This window comes from Pseudoliparis swirei, chromosome 21, assembly GCF_029220125.1.
Source record: "Pseudoliparis swirei isolate HS2019 ecotype Mariana Trench chromosome 21, NWPU_hadal_v1, whole genome shotgun sequence".
Lineage (NCBI taxonomy): Eukaryota > Metazoa > Chordata > Actinopteri > Perciformes > Liparidae > Pseudoliparis > Pseudoliparis swirei.
Window position 1 is genome coordinate 105001 of NC_079408.1, and position 27236 is coordinate 132236.

The 27236-nt window shown below is 52.2% G+C and overlaps 1 protein-coding gene across 2 annotated transcripts in view; it reads right to left on the minus strand.

The window, feature by feature from the left end:
* Positions 1 to 27236, minus strand: part of pid1 (phosphotyrosine interaction domain containing 1) — a 37028-nt gene that overhangs the window by 5745 nt on the left and 4047 nt on the right. The window contains exons 1-2 of one of the 2 annotated variants that reach the window (XM_056443010.1): positions 9287 to 9774; positions 8965 to 9111 (exon numbers count right to left, since the gene is read on the minus strand). In XM_056443010.1, coding sequence (XP_056298985.1) covers positions 8965 to 9099 — 135 coding nt within the window. In that variant the 5' untranslated portion in view covers positions 9100 to 9111; positions 9287 to 9774. Of the gene's footprint in view, positions 1 to 8964; positions 9112 to 9286; positions 9775 to 27236 lie in introns of those variants that run through there. The other variant, XM_056443009.1, reaches the window with a different exon arrangement.

The window sequence follows — 27236 nt, forward strand, 5'->3', positions numbered from 1 at the left end:
AAGGTAAACACACACCTGAGTATAAAGGTAAACACACACCTGAGTCTGAAGGTAAACAAACACCTGAGTCTGAAGGTAAACACACACCTGAGTCTGAAGGTAAACAAACACCTGAGTCTAAAGGTAAACACACACCTGAGTCTGAAGGTAAACACACACCTGAGTATAAAGGTAAACACACACCTGAGTCTGAAGGTAAACAAACACCTGAGTCTGAAGGTAAACAAACACCTGAGTCTGAAGGTAAACACACACCTGTCTGAAGGTAAACAAACACCTGAGTCTAAAGGTAAACAAACACCTGAGTCTAAAGGTAAACACACACCTGAGTATAAAGGTAAACACACACCTGAGTCTGAAGGTAAACAAACACCTGAGTCTGAAGGTAAACACACACCTGAGTCTGAAGGTAAACACACACCTGAGTCTAAAGGTAAACAAACACCTGAGTCTGAAGGTAAACAAACACCTGAGTCTGAAGGTAAACACACACCTGAGTCTAAAGGTAAACAAACACCTGAGTCTGAAGGTAAACAAACACCTGAGTCTAAAGGTAAACAAACACCTGAGTCTGGAGGTAAACAAACACCTGAGTCTGAAGGTAAACAAACAACTGAGTCTGAAGGTAAACAAACACCTGAGTCTAAAGGTAAACACACACCTGAGTCTGAAGGTAAACACACACCTGAGTATAAAGGTAAACACACACCTGAGTCTGAAGGTAAACAAACACCTGAGTCTAAATGTAAACACACACCTGAGTATAAAGGTAAACAAACACCTGAATCTAAATGTAAACACACACCTGAGTATAAAGGTAAACACACACCTGAGTCTAAAGGTAAACACACACCTGAGTATAAAGGTAAACACACACCTGAGTCTGAAGGTAAACAAACACCTGAGTCTGAAGGTAAACACACACCTGAGTCTGAAGGTAAACACACACCTGAGTCTAAAGGTAAACAAACACCTGAGTCTGAAGGTAAACAAACACCTGAGTCTGAAGGTAAACACACACCTGAGTCTAAAGGTAAACAAACACCTGAGTCTGAAGGTAAACAAACACCTGAGTCTAAAGGTAAACAAACACCTGAGTCTGGAGGTAAACAAACACCTGAGTCTGAAGGTAAACAAACAACTGAGTCTGAAGGTAAACAAACACCTGAGTCTAAAGGTAAACACACACCTGAGTCTGAAGGTAAACACACACCTGAGTATAAAGGTAAACACACACCTGAGTCTGAAGGTAAACAAACACCTGAGTCTAAATGTAAACACACACCTGAGTATAAAGGTAAACACACACCTGAGTCTAAAGGTAAACACACACCTGAGTCTGAAGGTAAACACACACCTGAGTCTAAAGGTAAACACACACCTGAGTATAAAGGTAAACAAACACCTGAGCCTGAAGGTAAACAAACACCTGAGTCTGAAGGTAAACACACACCTGAGTCTAAAGGTAAACAAACACCTGAGTCTGAAGGTAAACACACACCTGAGTATAAAGGTAAACACACACCTGAGTCTGAAGGTAAACAAACACCTGAGTCTGAAGGTAAACAAACACCTGAGTCTGAAGGTAAACACACACCTGAGTCTGAAGGTAAACAAACACCTGAGTCTAAAGGTAAACACACACCTGAGTCTGAAGGTAAACACACACCTGAGTATAAAGGTAAACACACACCTGAGTCTGAAGGTAAACAAACACCTGAGTCTGAAGGTAAACAAACACCTGAGTTTGAAGGTAAACACACACCTGTCTGAAGGTAAACAAACACCTGAGTCTAAAGGTAAACACACACCTGAGTATAAAGGTAAACACACACCTGAGTCTGAAGGTAAACAAACACCTGAGTCTGAAGGTAAACAAACACCTGAGTCTGAAGGTAAACACACACCTGAGTCTGAAGGTAAACAAACACCTGAGTCTAAAGGTAAACAAACACCTGAGTCTGAAGGTAAACACACACCTGAGTCTAAAGGTAAACAAACACCTGAGTCTGAAGGTAAACACACACCTGAGTCTGAAGATAAACACACACCTGAGTATAAAGGTAAACACACACCTGAGTCTGAAGGTAAACAAACACCTGAGTCTGAAGGTAAACAAACACCTGAGTATAAAGGTAAACACACACCTGAGTCTGAAGGTAAACACACACCTGAGTCTGAAGGTAAACAAACACCTGAGTCTGAAGGTAAACACACAACTGAGTATAAAGATAAACACACACCTGAGTCTGAAGGTAAACAAACACCTGAGTCTGAAGGTAAACAAACACCTGAGTATAAAGGTAAACACACACCTGAGTCTGAAGGTAAACAAACACCTGAGTCTGAAGGTAAACAAACACCTGAGTCTAAAGGTAAACAAACACCTGAGTCTGAAGGTAAACACACACCTGAGTCTGAAGGTAAACACACACCTGAGTCTGAAGGTAAACAAACACCTGAGTCTGAAGGTAAACATACACCTGAGTCTGAAGGTAAACACACACCTGAGTCTGAAGGTAAACAAACACCTGAGTCTAAAGGTAAACAAACACCTGAGTCTGAAGGTAAACAAACACCTGAGTCTAAAGGTAAACAAACACCTGAGTCTGAAGGTAAACACACACCTGAGTCTGAAGGTAAACAAACACCTGAGTCTGAAGGTAAACACACACCTGAGTCTAAAGGTAAACAAACACCTGAGTCTGAAGGTAAACAAACACCTGAGTCTGAAGGTAAACAAACACCTGAGTCTAAAGGTAAACAAACACCTAAGTCTGAAGGTAAACAAACACCTGAGTCTGAAGGTAAACAAACACCTGAGTCTAAAGGTAAACAAACACCTAAGTCTGAAGGTAAACAAACACCTGAGTATAAAGGTAAACACACACCTGAGTCTGAAGGTAAACAAACACCTGAGTCTAAAGGTAAACAAACACCTGAGTCTAAAGGTAAACAAACACCTGAGTCTGAAGGTAAACAAACACCTGAGTCTAAAGGTAAACAAACACCTGAGTCTGAAGGTAAACAAACACCTGAGTCTAAAGGTAAACGAACACCTAAGTCTGAAGGTAAACAAACACCTGAGTCTGAAGTTAAACAAACACCTGAGTCTAAAGGTAAACAAACACCTAAGTCTGAAGGTAAACAAACACCTGAGTCTGAAGGTAAACAAACACCTGAGTATAAAGGTAAACAAACACCTGAGTCTAAAGGTAAACAAACACCTGAGTCTGAAGGTAAACAAACACCCGAGTCTAAAGGTAAACAAACACCTGAGTCTGAAGGTAAACACACACCTGAGTCTGAAGGTAAACAAACACCTGAGTCTGAAGTTAAACAAACACCTGAGTCTAAAGGTAAACAAACACCTGAGTCTGAAGGTAAACACACACCTGAGTCTGAAGGTAAACAAACACCTGAGTCTAAAGGTAAACGAACACCTAAGTCTGAAGGTAAACAAACACCTGAGTCTGAAGTTAAACAAACACCTGAGTCTAAAGGTAAACGAACACCTAAGTCTGAAGGTAAACAAACACCTGAGTCTGAAGGTAAACAAACACCTGAGTCTAAAGGTAAACAAACACCTGAGTCTGAAGTTAAACAAACACCTGAGTCTAAAGGTAAACAAACACCTGAGTCTGAAGGTAAACACACACCTGAGTCTGAAGGTAAACAAACACCTGAGTCTAAAGGTAAACGAACACCTAAGTCTGAAGGTAAACAAACACCTGAGTCTGAAGTTAAACAAACACCTGAGTCTAAAGGTAAACAAACACCTAAGTCTGAAGGTAAACAAACACCTGAGTCTGAAGGTAAACAAACACCTGAGTATAAAGGTAAATACACACCTGAGTCTGAAGGTAAACAAACACCTGAGTATAAAGGTAAACAAACACCTGAGTATAAAGGTAAACACACACCTGAGTCTGAAGGTAAACACACACCTGAGTCTGAAGGTAAACAAACACCTGAGTATAAAGGTAAACACACACCTGAGTCTGAAGGTAAACACACACCTGAGTCTGAAGGTAAACAAACACCTGAGTATAAAGGTAAACAAACACCTGAGTATAAAGGTAAATACACACCTGAGTCTGAAGGTAAACAAACACCTGAGTCTAAAGGTAAACAAACACCTGAGTATAAAGGTAAATACACACCTGAGTCTGAAGGTAAACAAACACCTGAGTCTGAAGGTAAACAAACACCTGAGTCTGAAGGTAAACAAACACATTGATTCCTCATTCAGAAACATGTTCAACATTCATTAAGAGTTAAGATAATAAACTGATATCACTGTACATATGAAGCTACAGCCTTAGCGTAGCATAGTTTAGCATAGATTAGCGTAGCATAGCTTAGGATAGCGTAGCATAGTTTAGCGTAGCTTAGCGTAGCACAAACTGTAAACAGGAGGATCTCCAGCCGGATGCAGCTCAGTGAGGAGCGCTCGTGTCTGATTGGTTGATCCGTCTTTGGGATGTTCCAAGACGTTGTTTACTGGGGGGTCAGGAGGCCCCTGGTCTGGATCTGGTCTGGATCTAGTCTGGATCTGGTCTGGATCTGGTCTGGATCTAGTCAGGATCTGGTCTGGATCTAGTCTGGATCTGGTCTGGATCTAGTCTGGATCTGGTCTAGATCTAGTCTGGATCTGGTCTGGATCTAGTCTGGATCTGGTCTGGATGTAGTCTGGATCTAGTCTGGATCTAGTCTGGTCTGGATCTAGTCTGGATGTAGTCTGGATCTGGCCTGGATCTAGTCTGGATGTAGTCTGGATCTAGTCTGTATCTAGTCTGGATCTGGATCGAGTCTGGATCTGGTCTGGATCTAGTCTGGTCTGGATCTGGTCTGGATCTAGTCTGGATCTGGTCTGGATCTAGTCTCGATCTAGTCTGGATATGGTCTGGATGTAGTCTGGATCTAGTCTGGATGTAGTCTGGATATGGTCTGGATCTGGCTCTAGTCTGGATCTAGTCTGGATCTAGTCTCGATCTAGTCTCGATCTAGTCTGGATCTGGTCTGGGTCTAGTCTGGATGTAGTCTCGATCTAGTCTGGATCTAGTCTGGATATGGTCTGGATCTGGTCTGGGTCTAGTCTGGATGTAGTCTGGATCTGGTCTGGATCTGGATCTAGTCTGGATGTAGTCTGGATCTGGCCTGGATCTGATCTGGATCTAGTCAGATCTGGTCTGGGTCTAGTCTGGATGTAGTCTGGATCTAATCTGGATCTGGTCTGGATCTAGTCTGGATCTGGTCTGGATCTAGTCTCGATCTGGTCTGGATCTAGTCTCGATCTAGTCTGGATATGGTCTGGATGTAGTCTGGATCTAGTCTGGATGTAGTCTGGATCTAGTCTGGATATGGTCTGGATCTGGTCTGGATCTGGCTCTAGTCTGGGTCTGGATCTGGTCTGGATGTAGTCTCGATCTAGTCTGGATCTGGTCTGGATCTAGTCTGGATCTGGTCTGGATCTGGCTCTAGTCTGGCTCTAGTCTGGATCTGGTCTGGATGTAGTCTCGATCTAGTCTGGATCTGGTCTGGATCTAGTCTGGATCTGGTCTGGGTCTAGTCTGGATGTAGTCTCGATCTAGTCTGGATCTAGTCTGGATCTAGTCTGGATATGGTATGGATCTGGTCTGGATCTGGTCTGGATCTGTTCTGGATCTAGTCTGGAGCTAGTCTGTGTAGCAGGACTACTGCCGCTACCCGTGGGTTTCCCCCACCAGCACCAAGGATCCGCCAGGCAGCAAGAGGTTTTGTTCAAGGACATATTTATTGGCCCACACACGACACCGAGCAGACCGCAAAACACGTGCCTCTGCTCACCTCTCCCTCTCCACTCTCGAGTGGGAGCTTTTATAAGGGTGGCCTCGGCTGCTGACTGATTGCCAATCACCAGCAGCCGAGGCCAAATCAGACACAGCTGCCACACTCCCCACCACTCGATTTAGGCCGGGGCTCCATCCGGCCTAGCCTACTCCCCCTCCCCCCCCCATGAGAGCTTGGGCGGAGGAGGGGCTCTGGGGGACCGGGACCGGGCTCGGGAGGAGGGGGCTCTGTGGGACCGGGCTCAGGACGTGGGGGCTCTGGGGTCGACTGGGATGGGAGGACGGGGAGCTGAAGCCAGCCGAGATGGGGACGGGGCAGGGGTAACAGGCGTTGGTAGCGGCGTCGGGTCCTGGGGAACCAGGGTCGGCCTTCCGCCGACGGATCCCGGGGACCACGGGTCGTCGGCAGCGCCGCCGGGTCCTGGGGCCCGGGGGTCGGCAGCTCCGACGGCTCCTGGACCTCGGAGGTCGGCAGCTCCGACGGCTCCTGAACCTCGGGGGTCGGCAGCTCCGACTGCTCGGAGGTCGGCAGCTCCGACGAGTCCTGGGGCTCTGGGGTCGGCAGCTCCGACGGGTCCTGGGGCTCGGAGGTCGGCAGCTCCGACAGCTCCGACTCACTCATCTCTGGCTCTCGACGAAGGCGGTCGCATTTTCTCTCCCTCTCCTCCCCATGACCTTCCCTTCCCTGCTTGGCTTCTCTCGTCCGTGTCTTGTCTGTCATATACTTGAGAGACTCTCTCCTCATTGCTCTTCGAACTAAAACTATGGACCGATCAACTGGTCATCTGATCAACTGGTCTCTCAACGAAATTGACACCGTCTTCTCGACGAGAAGCTTGGGTTCGGGGGAACCTGCCCGTCCTGCCGGGACGTTGCAGCTGGTTACACGATGGACGTGTCGTGTGCCTAGCAGCCCTTTCCGTGGAGGACGTAGATGACATCTACCTATTCGGAACTATGATTACAGGATTTCTGCTGTTTGGATTTGGCGTTGCCCTGGTTTATCGGAAAATTAAGGATCGGTGACAGCCGTTAAAAGCCCCCTAAGGCTGCCCGACGAAATTGGATCGATTTGAAATCCTATTGGGAAATGGGAGGAAAGTGGTGGAATAGTAGGTGCGCAAATTGGATGTAGCTGCTGGAAGACCAAACAATCCCAATCTTATCTGCTTTCGGCTCCCTCAACCAGAACGGGCCTTGGCCAAGGCCGTTACTGGAACAACAACTCCCCTGAAGATCGCTGAAGTGAGAATCTCTCATTCCCTTCCCCTATCCACAGACACCTGTGGTTGTTGTATCCCAGGACATTTCAAGGCTATCTCCATGGCAACGACCATCTTGCGGACTGAGAACTCTGTCTGTTGTGGCCTGGGGAGGACGACTTACCGGCCAATCACTCACGAACTCTACACACACACACACTCTACACACACACTGATATGCATTCACTACCCTCACCCCCCTCCCACGCCTTCCCCTGCTTTCTGCCCCCCGTGTGGCCTACTGGCGCCTAACGGGCTGCCGGATGGCTGGCTGCCTGTCTACGCTGGTTACCCTCTGCCCCCCTACGGCTGAGCTTGACGACCCAGTCTTTGGTTTACCTCCCCTCCCCCCTTCCTCACGTTGCATGTCTTGTTTAGATGTATGTGCTTTTGTGCTGAGGTGTTTTTTCTGCTCCCACACTGTACCCCTCTAAGGGCATATTCTGGGGGTTGTTTTTTATTTTCTCCTCTCTTCCCTCGTGTTATGCTGTAATCTTCCTGGATCTGCCTGTAATTTCCCGCTTGCGGGATCAATAAAGTATACATCTATCTATCCATCATCTATCCTGGACCTCGGAGGTCGGCAGCTCCGACGGAGCCTGGACCTCGGGGTTCGACGGCATCTCCGACGGGTCCTGGACCTCGGGAGTCGGCAGCTCCGACGAGTCCTGGACCTCGGGGGTCGGCAGCTCCGACGGCTCCTGGGCCTCGGAGGTCGGCAGCTCCGACGGGTCCTGGACCTCGGGGGTCGGCAGCTCCGGCGGCTCCTGGGTCTGGATCTAGTCTGGTCTGGATCTGGTCTGGATCTAGTCTGGATCTGGTCTGGATCTAGTCTGGATGTAGTCTGGATCTGGTCTGGATGTAGTCTGGATCTAGTCTGGATCTGGTCTGGATCTAGTCTGGATCTAGTCTGGATCTAGTCTGGATCTAGTCTGGATGTAGTCTGGATCTAGTCTGGATCTGGTCTGGATCTAGTCTGGATCTGGTCTGGATCTGGTCTGGATCTAGTCTGGATCTAGTCTGGATGTAGACTGGATCTAGTCTGGATCTAGTCTGGATCTGGTCTGGATCTAATCTGGATCTAGTCTGGATCTGGTCTGGATCTAGTCTGGTCTGGATCTAGTCTGGATCTGGCCTGGATCTGGTCTGGATCTGGTCTGGATCTAGTCTCGATGTAGTCTGGATCTGGTCTGGATGTAGTCTGGATCTGGTCTGGATCTAGTCTGGATCTGGTCTGGATCTGGTCTGGATGTAGTCTCGATCTAGTCTGGATCTAGTCTGGATATGGTCTGGATCTAGTCTGGATCTGTTCTGGATCTAGTCTGGATCTGGTCTGGATCTAGTCTGGATCTGGTCTGAAGCTAGTCTGGATCTGGTCTGGATCTAGTCTGGATCTGGTCTGGATCTAGTCTGGATCTGGTCTGGATCTGGATCTACTCTGGATCTGGTCTGGATCAAGTCTGGATTTAGTCTGGATCTGGTCTGGATCTAGTCTGGATTTAGTCTGGATCTAGTCTGGATCTGGTCTGGATCTGGTCTGGATCTAGTCTGGATCTGGTCTGGCTCTCCTAGGAACTGTGAATGCTCAGTTTGGGAACACAGCATTCCTGAAGAGCTCGTTAACATTCCTCTGAATCACGGAGCAGCTGCTGGGCCGCTGAGTGTGTGTGTGTGTGACACTCTCACACACACTCACACTCACACACACACACTCACTCACTCACACTCACTCACACTCACACACACACACACACTCTCTCTCTCTGGTGCTTGATGCTGTGGTTCAGACGCTGTGGTGAACTGAGGAGGCTGATGGTTGTGTTGAGGCTCTGATTGGTTCCCCTCGGGCCGGTCGAGGTCATGTGACCTACCTTGTAGCCGGCGTGGCTCCTCCCCTTTGCGAGCGGCGTGGTGGAACACAGCTCGATGGCCTCGGGCTCGTGGAAGATCACCGTGGGCAGCGGCTCCTTCCTCAGGGTCAGCACGTTCAGCCTCGTCTTCAGCATGGTCTGGAAGTGCTGATGAAGAAGAGAGACCTTAGACCAGCAGAGACCATAGACCAGCAGAGACCGTAGACCAGCAGAGACTTTAGACCTACAGAGAGACTTTAGACCACCAGAGAGACTTTAGACCTACAGAGAGACTTTAGACCACCAGAGAGACTTTAGACCTACAGAGAGACTTTAGACCTACAGAGAGACTTTGAGACACACAACGTTCATCCGTGTAAACGTGGTCTAGAAGACGTGATCTGGAAGACGTGGTCTAGAAGACGTGATCTGGAAGACGTGGTCTAGAAGACGTGGTCTGGAAGACGTGGTCTAGAAGACGTGGTCTGGAAGACGTGGTCTCGAAGACTCTCATTAGGCTGAAGGTTTACAGACGTCAGGGTGTTGGACGTGTCTTTAGTCCAGAGGTCTGGAGACGGGAGTGGGCCGGTCCTCTTTGTTCTGCTGGAATGTGATGGCCCGGGTTCCTGAAGCCGAGCTGAACCACATGGTGGACCCGGAGGAATTCCTGAGCTCCTCCAGCCAATGAGCAGCGAATGAAATCAGGACTTCCCCCGCGAGGGACAGACAGCATCGGTATGTCTCCGTGAACACAGACCACACGGAGACCACCTCTGGATCGGTTCTCTGATAACACGGCAGGTCACAGGACACATGGTGCCGTCCTCATAGAGACATGGTGCCGTCCTCATGGACACATGGTGCCGTCCTCATGGACACATGGTGCCGTCCTCATGGACACATGGTGCCGTCCTCAGAGAGACATGGTACCGTCCTCATGGTGCCGTCCTCATGGACACATGGTACCGTCCTCATAGACACATGGTGCCATCCTCATGGACACATGGTACCGTCCTCATGGACACATGGTGCCGTCCTCAGAGACACATGGTGCCGTCCTCATGGACACATGGTGCCGTCCTCAGAGACATGGTACCATCCTCATGGACACATGGTACCGTCCTCATAGACACATGGTGCCATCCTCATGGACACATGGTGCCGTCCTCAGAGACACATGGTGCCGTCCTCATGGACACATGGTGCCGTCCTCAGAGAGACATGGTACCGTCCTCATGGTGCCGTCCTCATGGACACATGGTACCGTCCTCATAGACACATGGTGCCATCCTCATGGACACATGGTGCCATCCTCATGGACACATGGTGCCGTCCTCAGAGAGACATGGTACCGTCCTCATGGACACATGGTACCGTCCTCATAGACACATGGTGCTGTCCTCATGGACACATGGTGCCATCCTCATGGACACATGGTGCCGTCCTCATGGACACATGGTACCGTCCTCATAGACACATGGTACCGTCCTCATAGACACATGGTACCATCCTCATAGACACATGGTGCCGTCCTCATAGAGACATGGTGCCGTCCTCATGGACACATGGTGCCGTCCTCATGGACACATGGTGCCGTCCTCAGAGAGACATGGTACCGTCCTCATGGTGCCGTCCTCATGGACACATGGTACCGTCCTCATAGACACATGGTGCCATCCTCATGGACACATGGTACCGTCCTCATGGACACATGGTGCCGTCCTCAGAGACACATGGTGCCGTCCTCATGGACACATGGTGCCGTCCTCAGAGACATGGTACCATCCTCATGGACACATGGTACCGTCCTCATAGACACATGGTGCCATCCTCATGGACACATGGTGCCGTCCTCATGGACACATGGTGCCGTCCTCAGAGACACATGGTGCCGTCCTCATGGACACATGGTGCCGTCCTCAGAGAGACATGGTACCGTCCTCATGGTGCCGCCTCATGGACACATGGTACCGTCCTCATAGACACATGGTGCCATCCTCATGGACACATGGTGCCGTCCTCAGAGAGACATGGTACTGTCCTCATGGACACATGGTACCGTCCTCATAGACACATGGTGCCGTCCTCATGGACACATGGTACCGTCCTCATAGACACATGGTACCGTCCTCATAGACACATGGTACCATCCTCATGGACACATGGTACCGTCCTCAGAGATACATGGTACCGTCCTCATGGACACATGGTACCGTCCTCATAGACACATGGTGCCGTCCTCATGGACACATGGTACCGTCCTCATGGACACATGGTACCGTCCTCATGGACACATGGTACCGTCCTCATAGACACATGGTACCGTCCTCATAGACACATGCTACCGTCCTCATGGACACATGGTACCATCCTCATGGACACATGGTACCATCCTCATGGACACATGGTGCCGTCCTCATGGACACATGGTACCATCCTCATGGACACATGGTACCATCCTCATGGACACATGGTACCATCCTCATGGACACATGGTACCATCCTCATGGACACATGGTACCGTCCTCATGGACACATGGTACCGTCCTCAGAGACACATGGTACCGTCCTCATGGACACATGGTACCGTCCTCATGGACACATGGTACCGTCCTCATGGACACATGGTACTGTCCTCAGAGACACATGGTACCGTCCTCATGGACACATGGTACCGTCCTCAGAGAGACATGGTACCGTCCTGTTGGACTCATGGTACTGTCCTCGTGGACACATGGTACCGTCCTCAGAGAGACATGGTACCGTCCTGTTGGACTCATGGTACTGTCCTCGTGGACACATGGTACCGTCCTCAGAGACACATGGTACCGTCCTGATGGACACATGGTGCCGTCCTGATAGACACATGGTACCGTCCTCATGGTGCCGTCCTCAGGGACACATGGTACCGTCCTCATGGACACATGGTACCATCCTCATGGACACATGGTACCATCCTCAGAGACACATGGTACCGTCCTCATGGACACATGGTACCGTCCTCAGAGACACATGGTACCGTCCTCATGGACACATGGTACCGTCCTCAGAGACACATGGTACCGTCCTCATGGACACATGGTACCGTCCTCATGGACACATGGTACCGTCCTCAGAGAGACATGGTACCGTCCTGATGGACTCATGGTACCGTCCTCGTGGACACATGGTACCGTCCTCAGAGACACATGGTACCGTCCTCATGGACACATGGTACCGTCCTCATGGACACATGGTACCGTCCTCATGGACACATGGTACCGTCCTCAGAGACACATGGTACCGTCCTCATGGACACATGGTGCCGTCCTCAGGGACACATGGTGCCGTCCTCAGGGACACATGGTGCCGTCCTCAGGGACACATGGTACCATCCTCATGGACACATGGTGCCGTCCTCAGAGACACATGGTACCGTCCTGATGGACACATGGTGCCGTCCTGTGGACACATGGTGCCGTCCTGATAGACACATGGTACCGTCCTCATGGACACATGGTGCCGTCCTCATGGACACATGGTGCCGTCCTCAGGGACACATGGTACCGTCCTCATGGACACATGGTAGCATCCTCATGGACACATGGTACCGTCCTCATAGACACATGGTACCGTCCTCATGGACACATGGTACCATCCTCATGGACACATGGTACCGTCCTCAGAGACACATGGTACCGTCCTCATGGACACATGGTACCGTCCTCATGGACACATGGTACCGTCCTCATGGACACATGGTACCATCCTCATGGACACATGGTACCATCCTCATGGACACATGGTACCGTCCTCAGAGACACATGGTACCGTCCTGATGGACACATGGTACCGTCCTCGTGGACACATGGTACCGTCCTCATGGACACATGGTACCGTCCTCAGAGACACATGGTACCGTCCTGATGGACACATGGTGCCGTCCTCGTGGAGACATGGTGCCGTCCTCATGGACACATGGTACCGTCCTCAGAGACACATGGTACCGTCCTCAGAGACACATGGTACCGTCCTCATAGACACATGGTGCCGTCCTCATGGACACATGGTACCGTCCTCATAGACACATGGTGCCATCCTCATGGACACATGGTGCCATCCTCATGGACACATGGTGCCGTCCTCAGAGAGACATGGTACCGTCCTCATGGACACATGGTACCGTCCTCATAGACACATGGTGCTGTCCTCATGGACACATGGTGCCATCCTCATGGACACATGGTGCCGTCCTCATGGACACATGGTACCGTCCTCATAGACACATGGTACCGTCCTCATAGACACATGGTACCATCCTCATAGACACATGGTGCCGTCCTCATAGAGACATGGTGCCGTCCTCATGGACACATGGTGCCGTCCTCATGGACACATGGTGCCGTCCTCAGAGACATGGTACTGCCTCATGGTGCCGTCCTCATGGACACATGGTACCGTCCTCATAGACACATGGTGCCATCCTCATGGACACATGGTACCGTCCTCATGGACACATGGTGCCGTCCTCAGAGACACATGGTGCCGTCCTCATGGACACATGGTGCCGTCCTCAGAGACATGGTACCATCCTCATGGACACATGGTACCGTCCTCATAGACACATGGTGCCATCCTCATGGACACATGGTGCCGTCCTCATGGACACATGGTGCCGTCCTCAGAGACACATGGTGCCGTCCTCATGGACACATGGTGCCGTCCTCAGAGAGACATGGTACCGTCCTCATGGTGCCGTCCTCATGGACACATGGTACCGTCCTCATAGACACATGGTGCCATCCTCATGGACACATGGTGCCGTCCTCAGAGAGACATGGTACTGTCCTCATGGACACATGGTACCGTCCTCATAGACACATGGTGCCGTCCTCATGGACACATGGTACCGTCCTCATAGACACATGGTACCGTCCTCATAGACACATGGTACCATCCTCATGGACACATGGTACCGTCCTCAGAGATACATGGTACCGTCCTCATGGACACATGGTACCGTCCTCATAGACACATGGTGCCGTCCTCATGGACACATGGTACCGTCCTCATAGACACATGGTGCCGTCCTCATGGACACATGGTACCGTCCTCATGGACACATGGTACCGTCCTCATAGACACATGGTACCGTCCTCATAGACACATGCTACCGTCCTCATGGACACATGGTACCATCCTCATGGACACATGGTACCGTCCTCATGGACACATGGTACCATCCTCATGGACACATGGTACCATCCTCATGGACACATGGTACCGTCCTCATGGACACATGGTACCGTCCTCAGAGACACATGGTACCGTCCTCATGGACACATGGTACTGTCCTCAGAGACACATGGTACCGTCCTCATGGACACATGGTACTGTCCTCAGAGACACATGGTACCGTCCTCATGGACACATGGTACCGTCCTCAGAGACACATGATACCGTCCTCATGGACACATGGTACCGTCCTCATGGACACATGGTACCATCCTCAGAGACACATGGTACCGTCCTCATGGACACATGGTACCGTCCTCAGAGACACATGGTACCGTCCTCATGGACACATGGTACCGTCCTCAGAGACACATGGTACCGTCCTCATGGACACATGGTACCGTCCTCATGGACACATGGTACCGTCCTCAGAGAGACATGGTACCGTCCTGATGGACTCATGGTACCGTCCCCGTGGACACATGGTACCGTCCTCAGAGACACATGGTACCGTCCTCATGGACACATGGTACCGTCCTCATGGACACATGGTACCGTCCTCATGGACACATGGTACCGTCCTCAGAGACACATGGTACCGTCCTCATGGACACATGGTGCCGTCCTCAGGGACACATGGTGCCGTCCTCAGGGACACATGGTGCCGTCCTCAGGGACACATGGTACCATCCTCATGGACACATGGTACCGTCCTCATGGACACATGGTGCCGTCCTCAGAGACACATGGTACCGTCCTGATGGACACATGGTGCCGTCCTGTGGACACATGGTGCCGTCCTGATAGACACATGGTACCGTCCTCATGGACACATGGTGCCGTCCTCATGGACACATGGTGCCGTCCTCAGGGACACATGGTACCGTCCTCATGGACACATGGTAGCATCCTCATGGACACATGGTACCGTCCTCATAGACACATGGTACCGTCCTCATGGACACATGGTACCATCCTCATGGACACATGGTACCGTCCTCAGAGACACATGGTACCGTCCTCATGGACACATGGTACCGTCCTCATGGACACATGGTACCATCCTCATGGACACATGGTACCGTCCTCAGAGACACATGGTACCGTCCTGATGGACACATGGTACCGTCCTCGTGGACACATGGTACCGTCCTCATGGACACATGGTACCGTCCTCAGAGACACATGGTACCGTCCTGATGGACACATGGTGCCGTCCTCGTGGAGACATGGTGCCGTCCTCATGGACACATGGTACCGTCCTCAGAGACACATGGTACCGTCCTCAGAGACACATGGTACCGTCCTCATAGACACATGGTGCCGTCCTCATGGACACATGGTGCCGTCCTCATGGACACATGGTACCGTCCTCATAGACACATGGTGCCATCCTCATGGACACATGGTGCCATCCTCATGGACACATGGTGCCGTCCTCAGAGAGACATGGTACCGTCCTCATGGACACATGGTACCGTCCTCATAGACACATGGTGCTGTCCTCATGGACACATGGTGCCATCCTCATGGACACATGGTGCCGTCCTCATGGACACATGGTACCGTCCTCATAGACACATGGTACCGTCCTCATAGACACATGGTACCATCTCATAGACACATGGTGCCGTCCTCATAGAGACATGGTGCCGTCCTCATGGACACATGGTGCCGCCTCATGGACACATGGTGCCGCCTCAGAGAGACATGGTACTGCCCTCATGGTGCCGCCTCATGGACACATGGTACCGCCTCATAGACACATGGTGCCATCCTCATGGACACATGGTACCGTCCTCATGGACACATGGTGCCGTCCTCAGAGACACATGGTGCCGTCCTCATGGACACATGGTGCCGTCCTCAGAGACATGGTACCATCCTCATGGACACATGGTACCGTCCTCATAGACACATGGTGCCATCCTCATGGACACATGGTGCCGTCCTCATGGACACATGGTGCCGCCTCAGAGACACATGGTGCCGCCTCATGGACACATGGTGCCGTCCTCAGAGAGACATGGTACCGCCCCTCATGCCTCAGGTGCCGTCCTCATGGACACATGGTACCGTCCTCATAGACACATGGTGCCATCCTCATGGACACATGGTGCCGTCCTCAGAGAGACATGGTACTGTCCTCATGGACACTTGGTACCGTCCTCATAGACACATGGTGCCGTCCTCATGGACACATGGTACCGTCCTCATAGACACATGGTACCGTCCTCATAGACACATGGTACCATCCTCATGGACACATGGTACCGTCCTCAGAGATACATGGTACCGTCCTCATGGACACATGGTACCGTCCTCATAGACACATGGTGCCGTCCTCATGGACACATGGTACCGTCCTCATAGACACATGGTGCCGTCCTCATGGACACATGGTACCGTCCTCATGGACACATGGTACCGTCCTCATAGACACATGGTACCGTCCTCATAGACACATGCTACCGTCCTCATGGACACATGGTACCATCCTCATGGACACATGGTACCGTCCTCATGGACACATGGTACCATCCTCATGGACACATGGTACCATCCTCATGGACACATGGTACCGTCTCATGGACACATGGTACCGCCTCAGAGACACATGGTACCGTCCTCAGAGACACATGGTACCGTCCTCATGGACACATGGTACTGTCCTCAGAGACACATGGTACCGTCCTCATGGACACATGGTACCGTCCTCAGAGAGACATGGTACCGTCCTGTTGGACTCATGGTACTGTCCTCGTGGACACATGGTACCGTCCTCAGAGACACATGGTACCGTCCTGATGGACACATGGTGCCGTCCTGATAGACACATGGTACCGTCCTCATGGTGCCGTCCTCAGGGACACATGGTACCGTCCTCATGGACACATGGTACCATCCTCATAGACACATGGTACCGTCCTCATGGACACATGGTACCATCCTCATGGACACATGGTACCGTCCTCAGAGACACATGGTACCGTCCTCATGGACACATGGTACCGTCCTCATGGACACATGGTACCATCCTCAGAGACACATGGTACCGTCCTCATGGACACATGGTACCGTCCTCAGAGACACATGGTACCGTCCTCATGGACACATGGTACCGTCCTCAGAGACACATGGTACCGCCTCATGGACACATGGTACCGCCTCATGGACACATGGTACCGCCTCAGAGAGACATGGTACTGTCCTGATGGACTCATGGTACCGTCCTCGTGGACACATGGTACCGTCCTCAGAGACACATGGTACCGTCCTCATGGACACATGGTACCGTCCTCATGGACACATGGTACCGTCCTCAGAGACACATGGTACCGTCCTCATGGAAACATGGTGCCGTCCTCAGGGACACATGGTGCCGTCCTCAGGGACACATGGTGCCGTCCTCAGGGACACATGGTACCATCCTCATGGACACATGGTACCGTCCTCATGGACACATGGTGCCGTCCTCAGAGACACATGGTACCGTCCTGATGGACACATGGTGCCCCTGTGGACACATGGTGCCGTCCTGATAGACACATGGTACCGTCCTCATGGACACATGGTGCCGTCCTCATGGACACATGGTGCCGTCCTCAGGGACACATGGTACCGTCCTCATGGACACATGGTAGCATCCTCATGGACACATGGTACCGTCCTCATAGACACATGGTACCGTCCTCATGGACACATGGTACCATCCTCATGGACACATGGTGCCGTCCTCAGAGACACATGGTACCGTCCTCATGGACACATGGTACCGTCCTCATGGACACATGGTACCATCCTCATGGACACATGGTACCATCCTCATGGACACATGGTACCGTCCTCAGAGACACATGGTACCGTCCTGATGGACACATGGTACCGTCCTCGTGGACACATGGTACCGCCTCATGCACATGGTACCGCCTCAGAGACACATGGTACCGTCCTGATGGACACATGGTGCCGTCCTCGTGGAGACATGGTGCGTGCCCCTCAGAGACACATGGTACCGTCCTCAGAGACACATGGTACCGTCCTCATAGACACATGGTGCCGTCCTCATGGACACATGGTACCGTCCTCAGAGACACATGGTACCGTCCTCAGAGACACATGGTACCGTCCTGATGGACACATGGTACCGTCCTCGTGGAGACATGGTGCCGTCCTCGTGGAGACATGGTACCGTCCTCGTGGACACATGGTACCATCCTCATAGACACATGGTGCCGTCCTCATGGACACATGGTGCCGTCTTCATGGACACATGGTACCGTCCTGATGGACACATGGTGCCGTCCTCGTGGAGACATGGTACCGTCCTCAGAGACACATGGTACCGTCCTCAGAGACACATGGTACCGTCCTCATGGACACATGGTACCGTCCTCATAGACACATGGTGCCGTCCTCGTGGACACATGGTACGTCCTCATGGACACATGGTACCGTCCTCAGAGACACATGGTACCGTCCTGATGGACACATGGTACCGTCCTCGTGGAGACATGGTACCGTCCTCGTGGACACATGGTACCGTCCTCATGTCCCCACCACCTTCTTATTTCTGACCCTTGGTGGTTTTATTTTGACCAGTGAGCATCTCCTGGCTGTAGGTCATAGCATGTAGCATGTGGCTCTACGATACTGCCTCGAGCCATGAGAACATCAGTGACCACTGAAGGCCCATTTAGGTCCCTCCAGAACCCCCAGCCTCCTTCAAGCTAACCTCCATGTTGAGGAAGAAGAGGGGGGGGGGTCAGAGGAAGATAAGGAGAAACAACGAGGAGCAGATGAAGGAGAGATGGCGTTGTGGAAGTAAAGCCACATGTGTGTAAACGCTCGCTGACCTCGGCGTCAGCACTTTACAGCTTCCTGACAGCGGCTCACATTCTTGAGGGGGGGGGGGCTATGGGGGGGGGGGGGGCTGTGGTGGGCTTCCCGAGTCCTGTACCCCCCACCAGGAGCAAAAGGCTCAGTGGAGGAACGCTGGAATTCTATTCAGAATGTTTTCACTGCATCTCAATGTTTCTTTTATTTCTCAAGTCCCAACGGGTCCCTTCAAATTATGAGTCCAGCTCAGACCGCCAGACCTCCAGCCCAGACCTCCAGACCTCCAGACCAGACCTCTTGACCTCCGGCTCAGACCTCCAGACCTCCATCTCAGACCTCCAGACCCAAACTCTTTGTTAACAACACTAGAGGGATGATGTCTGGGGGGTGAAGGCGTGAGGACCAGATGTTGTCCGCCTGGTGGCAGGAGCAGGTCATCACCGCTGAGCATCAGCTTTGTTCATTTGAACGATTAAATACAAAAGGTCAGCAGGATGACTCCAAGTGGTCCAGAACCACCACGACCCGGTGGGTCCTTTTTTATGGGCGTTACTGACGCCATTGGTTGGTCTCAGAGCAATAAACCAATGACCACCCGGGGCCATGCTCAGGCTGTCCTGTAGCGCTCCTCCCTCCACACGGTGCCTTTGAGACGTTTGTTTACAACACAACAAGCAGAGTAAACAGCAGATCGAGTTCCACATGGAAGGAGAGCTACATGTGGCCCTCTGAAAGCCAAACAAGGCCTTCAGTTTGAAGATGAACAGAACCACGTCAGTCTGGACTCACACACACAGACCGGTCTGTATCCGGGTTGGAGGCCCAGCGGCATGTGGGGCGGTTCCTAACGGCCTCCCCGTCACCACGGTGAGGCCTGGGCAGCGTCTCAGCTCCTCCCCTCTGATCCTTGAGGAGAGGAACTGTGCTGAGGCGTGTGGGAGGCAGCCGGCTACTGATCGGATGTTGTGATTGGTGGGTTACTTCTGGAGGAGGAAGCGGTATTAAAGTACACAAACCTCAAACCCTGGGGGGCCATTGATGTCTGGTGGTAAAAACATCAACAACGATCCCGAAAAGACAAACAGACAACACATGTTGTTCTACTGCTCAAGAAGCAGCAAGCAGGGAACCCTCTCAGGTCATCAGCCAACGTCTACCTACCTCTACCCACATCTACCTGCGTCTACCTACGTCTACCTGCGTCTACCCACATCTACCTGCGTCTACCCACATCTACCTGCGTCTACCCACATCTACCTGTGTCTACCTACGTCTACCTCTACCCACATCTACGTCTACCCACATCTATCTGCGTCTACCCACATCTACCTACGTCTACCTACGTCTACCCACATCTACCTACGTCTACCTCTACCCACATCTACCTACGTCTACCCACATCTACCGACGTCTACCTCTACCCACATCTACCTGCGTCTACCCACATCTACCTACGTCTACCCACATTACTGGATTTGGCTCTCTCCGAAGGCGGTCGCATTTTTCTCTCCCTCTCCTCCCCATGACCTTCCCCTCCCTGCTTGGCTTCTCTCGTCATGTCTTGTCTGTCTCTATACTTGAGAGACTCTCTCCGCATCGCTCTTCGAACTAAAAACCATGGACGTAATCAACTGGTCCCTAAACGCAATTGACACCATCTTCTCGACGAGAAGCTCGGGTTCGGGGGAACCTGCCTGTCCTGCTGGGACGAGTGTTGCTGGTTACACGATGGACGCGTGGGGAAGTGGCGTGTCTTGTGCCTAGCACCACTCTCCGTGGAGGACGAGAAGACATCTACCTATTCGGAACTATGATTACAGGATTTCTGCTGTTTGGATTTGGCGCTGCCCTGGCTTATCGGAAAATTAAGGGAACGGTGACAGCTGTTAAAAGCCCCCTAAGGCTGCCCGACATGATTGACGCGTTGGGCAGAGTTGTTGGCACTCAGACTTTGGCATTAAACCGTCAGAATGACAACATCGTGGAGAAGCTGATGGCTCTGCAAATGAAATTGGATCGATTTGAAATCCTATTGGCAAACGGGAGGAAAATGGAGGAATAGTGGGTGCGCAAAATTGAATTGCAGCTACTGGAAGACCAAACAATCCCAATCTTATCTGCTTTCGGCTCCCTCTACCAGGACGGGCCTTGGCCAAGGCCGTGACTGGAACAACAACTCCCCCGAAGATCACTGAAGCGAGACTCTCTCTCATTCCCTTCCCCCTATCCACAGACACCTGTGGTTGTTTTCTCCCCAGGACCCTTCAAGGCCATCTCCATGGCAACGACCATCTTGCGGTCTGGGAACTTTGTCTGTTGTGGACTGGGGGAGGACGATACATCAGGCCACTCACATACGAACTTCAACACACTGAAATGCACTCACTACCCCCCCCCCCATCCCACGCCTTCGCCTGCTTTGCCCCCCCCAGGGTGACAGGACGGGGTCTGCGTCCGGCGCCGTGACGGCGAAGGACCGGGCTGGCTGCTTGTCGGTGCTGGTTACCTTCTGCCCCCAATGGCGGGGCTATCGCCCAGTCTTTGGATTACCTCCCCTCCCCTTCCTACTTGCAAGTCATGTCTAAGATGTATGTGCTTATGTGCAATGGTGTTTTTTGTTTCTCCTGCTCCCACACTGTACCCCTCTAGGGGCATAGTCGGGGGGTGGCTTTTTCTTTTTCTCGCCTCTTCCCTCATGTTATGCTGTCATCTTCATCCACCCTTTCTAGATGGCGCCAGACGGCGCCGGTGTCTTGGTGCGCGATTCTTGCACCTTCCGCCAAAAAAAGTTCCTCGTTTGTTTGTGAAAACATTCTTTGGCAATAAACCTGTTTCTGATTCTGATTTCTGATTCTGATCTACCTACATCTACCTACATCTACCTGCGTCTACCCACATCTACCTACGTCTACCTCTACCCACATCTACCCGCGTCTACCTACGTCTACCTCTACCCACATCTACCTACGTCTACCTACATCTACCTGCGTCTACCCACATCTACCTACGTCTACCCACATCTACCTACATCTACCTGCGTCTACCCACATCTACCTGCGTCTACCCACATCTACCTCTACCCACATCTACCTACGTCTACCCACATCTACCCACATCTACCTGCGTCTACCCACATCTACCTACGTCTACCTACGCCTACCACGCTCACCCACATCTACCCACGCCTACCTCACCCACATCTACCCACATCTACCCATGTCTACCCACGTCACCCACGCTCACCCACATCTACCTCGCCTACCTCACGCTCTACCCACGCCCACCCACATCTACCTACGTCTACCCACATCTACCCACATCTACCTACGTCTACCCACGTCTACCTACGTCTACCCACATCTACCTACGTCTACCTCTACCCACGTCTACCTACATCTACCTACGTCTACCCACGTCTACCTACGTCTACCCACATCTACCTACGTCTACCTCTACCCACATCTACCCGCGCTCACCCTCGTCTCGCTCACCCACATCTACCTATGTCTACCTACGTCTACCTCTACCCACTTCTACCTACGTCTACCCACTTCTACCTACGTCTACCCACAGCTACCTATGTTTACCTCTACCCACATCTACCCACATCTACCTACGTCTACCTATGTCTAGCTACGTCTACCTACGTCTACCCACTTCTACCCACTTCTACCTACGTCTACCTACAGCTACCTACCTCTACCTCTACCCACGTCTACCTACGTTTACCTACCTCTACCCACATCTACCTACCACTACCCACATTTACCAACGTTTACCCAAGTCTACCATTGTCTACCAGCGTCTATCCACGTCTACCCATGTCTACACACATCTACCAACGTCTACCCACAACACGTTTACTACCCACGTCTACCCATGTCTACCTCTACCCACATCTACCTACGTCTGCCCATGTTTACCTAAGTCTATCTATGTCTACTTACACGTCCACCCACCCAACATGAGATTCTGCCCATACACTTTGAATTAATGTGTTAACAAGAGGCCAAAGCTGCTGTTTATAACTAGTGTCGCAGGAACCTTCAAGAGATGTTGTGCCGGCCTGCTCGTGGATTCCTTTTGCCAGCGAGGACACTGTCTCAACAACATAGCTGTTCCCACAGAGCGACCTCAGACAAAGAGAGACAGAAGTAAGACGCACAGACAGCGTCTGATTCCCACCATAACTGCACCGTCCACATCTTGTTGTGTGTTTGTCACGTTCTCAAGTGTGTCACCATGGAAACCATGGAGGAAGCAAGAGCTGCTGACGGAGCGAAAACACATTGGGTAGATCACGAGATAATCAAAAGAAGCGTGCGTGTGCATGCGTGTGTCTTTGTGTGTGTGTGTCTGTGTGTGCGTAACCCGCCTGCCCACTTGCATGTATAGGTGTTTTTGATGACTGCATATTGTTCATCTGCTGTTGAACTAACATGGCCTCCGCCTGGGGAGGAACAACCCCCAGAACTGATGGAGGCCTGTAGTCAGGAAGAGGTGGGAGGAGGTGAAGATGGTACGGAGGACGGTAGGAGGAAGGTAGGGAAGAAGGTAGGAGGATGGTAGGAGGAAGGTAGGAGGATGGTAGGGAGGAAGGTAGGAGGATGGTAGGAGGAAGGTAGGAGGATGGTAGGGAGGAAGGTAGGAGGATGGTAGGAAGAAGGTAGGAGGATGGTAGGAGGAAGGTAGGAGGATGGTAGGGAGGAAGGTAGGAGGACGGTAGGAAGAAGGTAGGAGGATGGTAGGAGGAAGGTAGGAGGATGGTAGGAGGAAGGTAGGAGGATGGTAGGGAGGAAGGTAGGAGGACGGTAGGAAGAAGGTAGGAGGATGGTAGGAGGAAGGTACGAGGATGGTAGGAAGAAGGTAGGAGGATGGTAGGAGGAAGGTAGGAGGATGGTAGGAAGAAGGTAGGAGGATGGTAGGGAGGCGCAGTGGTTAGCACTGTCGCCTCACAGCAAGAAGGTCCTGGGTTCGAATCCCGGTCGTCCCGTTCCAGGTCCTTTCTGTGTGGAGTTTGCATGTTCTCCTCGTGTCTGCGTGGGTTTCCTCCGGTACTCGGTTTCCACCATCATAAAGACATGCACCGCAGCCTCACCCCGGTTCGTATGGATGTGAATGAGTGTTGGTGGTGGTCGGAGGGGCCGTAGGCGCTGATTGGCTGCCACGCTTCCGTCAGTCTGCCCCAGGGCAGCTGTGGCTACTGATGTAGCTTACCACCACCGGGATGACTGTGTGTGTGACTACTGGACTCTGTAAAGCGACTTCGGGATGTCGGCATGCCTTGAGAAGCGCTATATAAAATAAATGATTATTATTTATTATTATAGGAAGGTAGGAGGATGGTAGGAAGAAGGTAGGAGGAAGGTAGGAGGATGGTAGGGAGGAAGGTAGGAGGACGGTAGGGAGGAAGGTAGGAGGATGGTAGGAAGAAGGTAGGAGGATGGTAGGGAGGAAGGTAGGAGGATGGTAGGAAGAAGGTACGAGGATGGTAGGAGGAAGGTAGGAGGATGGTAGGGAGGAAGGTAGGAGGATGGTAGAGAGGAAGGTAGGAAGGAAGGTAGGAGGATGGTAGGAAGAAGGTAGGAGGATGGTAGGGAGGAAGGTAGGAGGATGGTAGGAAGAAGGTACGAGGATGGTAGGAGGAAGGTAGGAGGATGGTAGGGAGGAAGGTAGGAGGATGGTAGGGAGGAAGGTAGGAGGATGGTAGGGAGGAAGGTAGGAGGATGGTAGGAGGAAGGTAGGAGGATGGTAGGGAGGAAGGTAGGAGGATGGTAGGGAAGATGGTAGGGAGGAAGGTAGGAGGATGGTAGGAAGAAGGTAGGAGGATGGTAGGAGGAAGGTAGGAGGATGGTAGGGAGGAAGGTAGGAGGATGGTAGGAGGAAGGTAGGAGGATGGTAGGAGGAAGGTACGAGGATGGTAGGAAGAAGGTAGGAGGATGGTAGGAGGAAGGTAGGAGGATGGTAGGAAGAAGGTAGGAGGATGGTAGGGAGGCGCAGTGGTTAGCACTGTCGCCTCACAGCAAGAAGGTCCTGGGTTCGAATCCCGGTCGTCCCGTTCCAGGTCCTTTCTGTGTGGAGTTTGCATGTTCTCCTCGTGTCTGCGTGGGTTTCCTCCGGGTACTCCGGTTTCCCCCACCATCATAAAGACATGCACCGCAGCCTCACCCCGGTTCGTATGGATGTGAATGAGTGTTGGTGGTGGTCGGAGGGCCGTGGCGCTGATTGGCTGCCACGCCTCAGTCTGCCCCAGGGCAGCTGTGGCTACTGATGTAGCTTACCACCACCGGGATGACTGTGTGTGACTACTGGACTCTGTAAAGCGACTTCGGGATGTCGGCATGCCTTGAGAAGCGCTATATAAAATAAATGATTATTATTTATTATTATAGGAAGGTAGGAGGATGGTAGGAAGAAGGTAGGAGGATGGTAGGAGGAAGGTAGGAGGATGGTAGGGAGGAAGGTAGGAGGACGGTAGGGAGGAGAGAGGAGGATGGTAGGAAGAAGGTGGGAGGATGGTAGGGAGGAAGGTAGGGAGGATGGTGGGGGAAGGTGGGAAGGATGGAGGAGGAGGAAGAGGAAGGTAGGAGGATGGTGGTAGGAGGAAGGGGAAGGAAGGTAGGAGGATGGTAGGGAAGGAAGGTAGGAGGATGGTAGGGAGGAAGGTGGGAGGATGGTGGGAGGAAGGTACGGATGGTAGGGAGGAAGGTAGGAGGATGGTAGGGAGGAAGGTAGGAGGATGGTAGGGAGGAAGGTAGGAGGATGGTAGGAAGAAGGTACGAGGATGGTAGGAGGAAGGTAGGAGGATGGTAGGGAGGAAGGTAGGAGGATGGTAGGGAGGAAGGTAGGAGGATGGTAGGAAGAAGGTAGGAGGATGGTAGGAGGAAGGTAGGAGGATGGTAGGAGGAAGGTGGGAGGATGGTAGGGAGGAAGGTAGGAGGATGGTAGGGAGAAAGGTGGGAGGATGTAGGAGGATGGTAGGATGGTGGAAGGGAGGATGGTAGGGAGGAAGGTGGGAGGATGGTAGGGAGGATGGTGGGAGGAGGTGGGAGGAAGGTTGGAGGATGGTAGGGAGGAAGGAGGAGGAGGTGGGAGGATGGTAGGAGGAGGTGGGAGGATGGTGGGGAAGGTAGGAGGATGGTAGGTAGGAGGATGGTAGGAAGAGGTAGGAGGATGGTGGGAGGAAGGTGGGGAGGATGGTGGGGAGGAAGGTAGGGGATGGTGGGAGGAAGGTGGGAGGATGGTAGGGAGGAAGGTGGGAGGATGGTGGGAGGAAGGTAGGGAGGTGGGAGGATGGTGGGAGGATGGTTGGGGAGGATGGTGGGAGGATGGTGGGAGGAAGGAAGGAGGATGGAAGGGAGGAGGTGGGAGGAAGGTGGGAGGAAGGTAGGGAGGAGGTAGGAGGATGGTAGGGAAGGTAGGAGGATGGTAGGAGAAGGTAGGAGGATGGAAGGAGGATGGTGGGAGGAAGGTAGGAGGAAGGGAGGTGGGAGGGAAGGTAGGAGGATGGTAGGGAGGAAGGTAGGAGGATGGTAGGAAGGTAGGAGGATGGTAGGAAGAAGGTAGGAGGATGGTGGGGAGGAAGGTGGGAGGATGGTGGGAGGAAGGTGGGAGGATGGTGGGGAGGAGGTGGGAGGATGGGAAGAAGGTGGGAGGATGGTAGGGAGGAAGGTGGGAGGATGGTAGGGAGGAAGGTGGGAGGATGGTAGGGAGGAGGAGGTGGGAGGATGGTGGAAGAAGGGAGGATGGTAGGAGGATGGTAGGAGGAAGGTGGGAGGATGGTGGGAGAAGGGGAGGATGGTAGGGAGGAGGTAGGAGGATGGTGGGAGGAAGGTAGGAGGATGGTAGGAGGAGGGAGGGAGGATGTTGGGAGAAGGTAGGAGGATGGTAGGAGGATGGTGAGGAAGGAAGGTAGGAGGGGTGGGGAGGAAGGGAAGATGGTAGGAAGAAGGTGGGAGGATGGTGGGAGGAGGTGGAGGATGGTAGGGAGGCATGTGAGGAATGCGTGGAAGTTTCCTCAGGTAGGAGGATCAGTGGGAAGAAGGCCTAGGAGGATGGTAGGGCCTCACAGGTTAAATATGGATGTGAATGAGTGTTGGTGGTGGTGGGAGGGGCGTGGGAGGCTGGTGCTGGGCTTCAGTCTGCAGGTGGCTAGGATGGTAGCTTACCACCACCGGGATGACTGTGTGAGGACTACTGGACTCTGTAAAGCGACTTGGGATGTCGGCATGCCTTGAGCG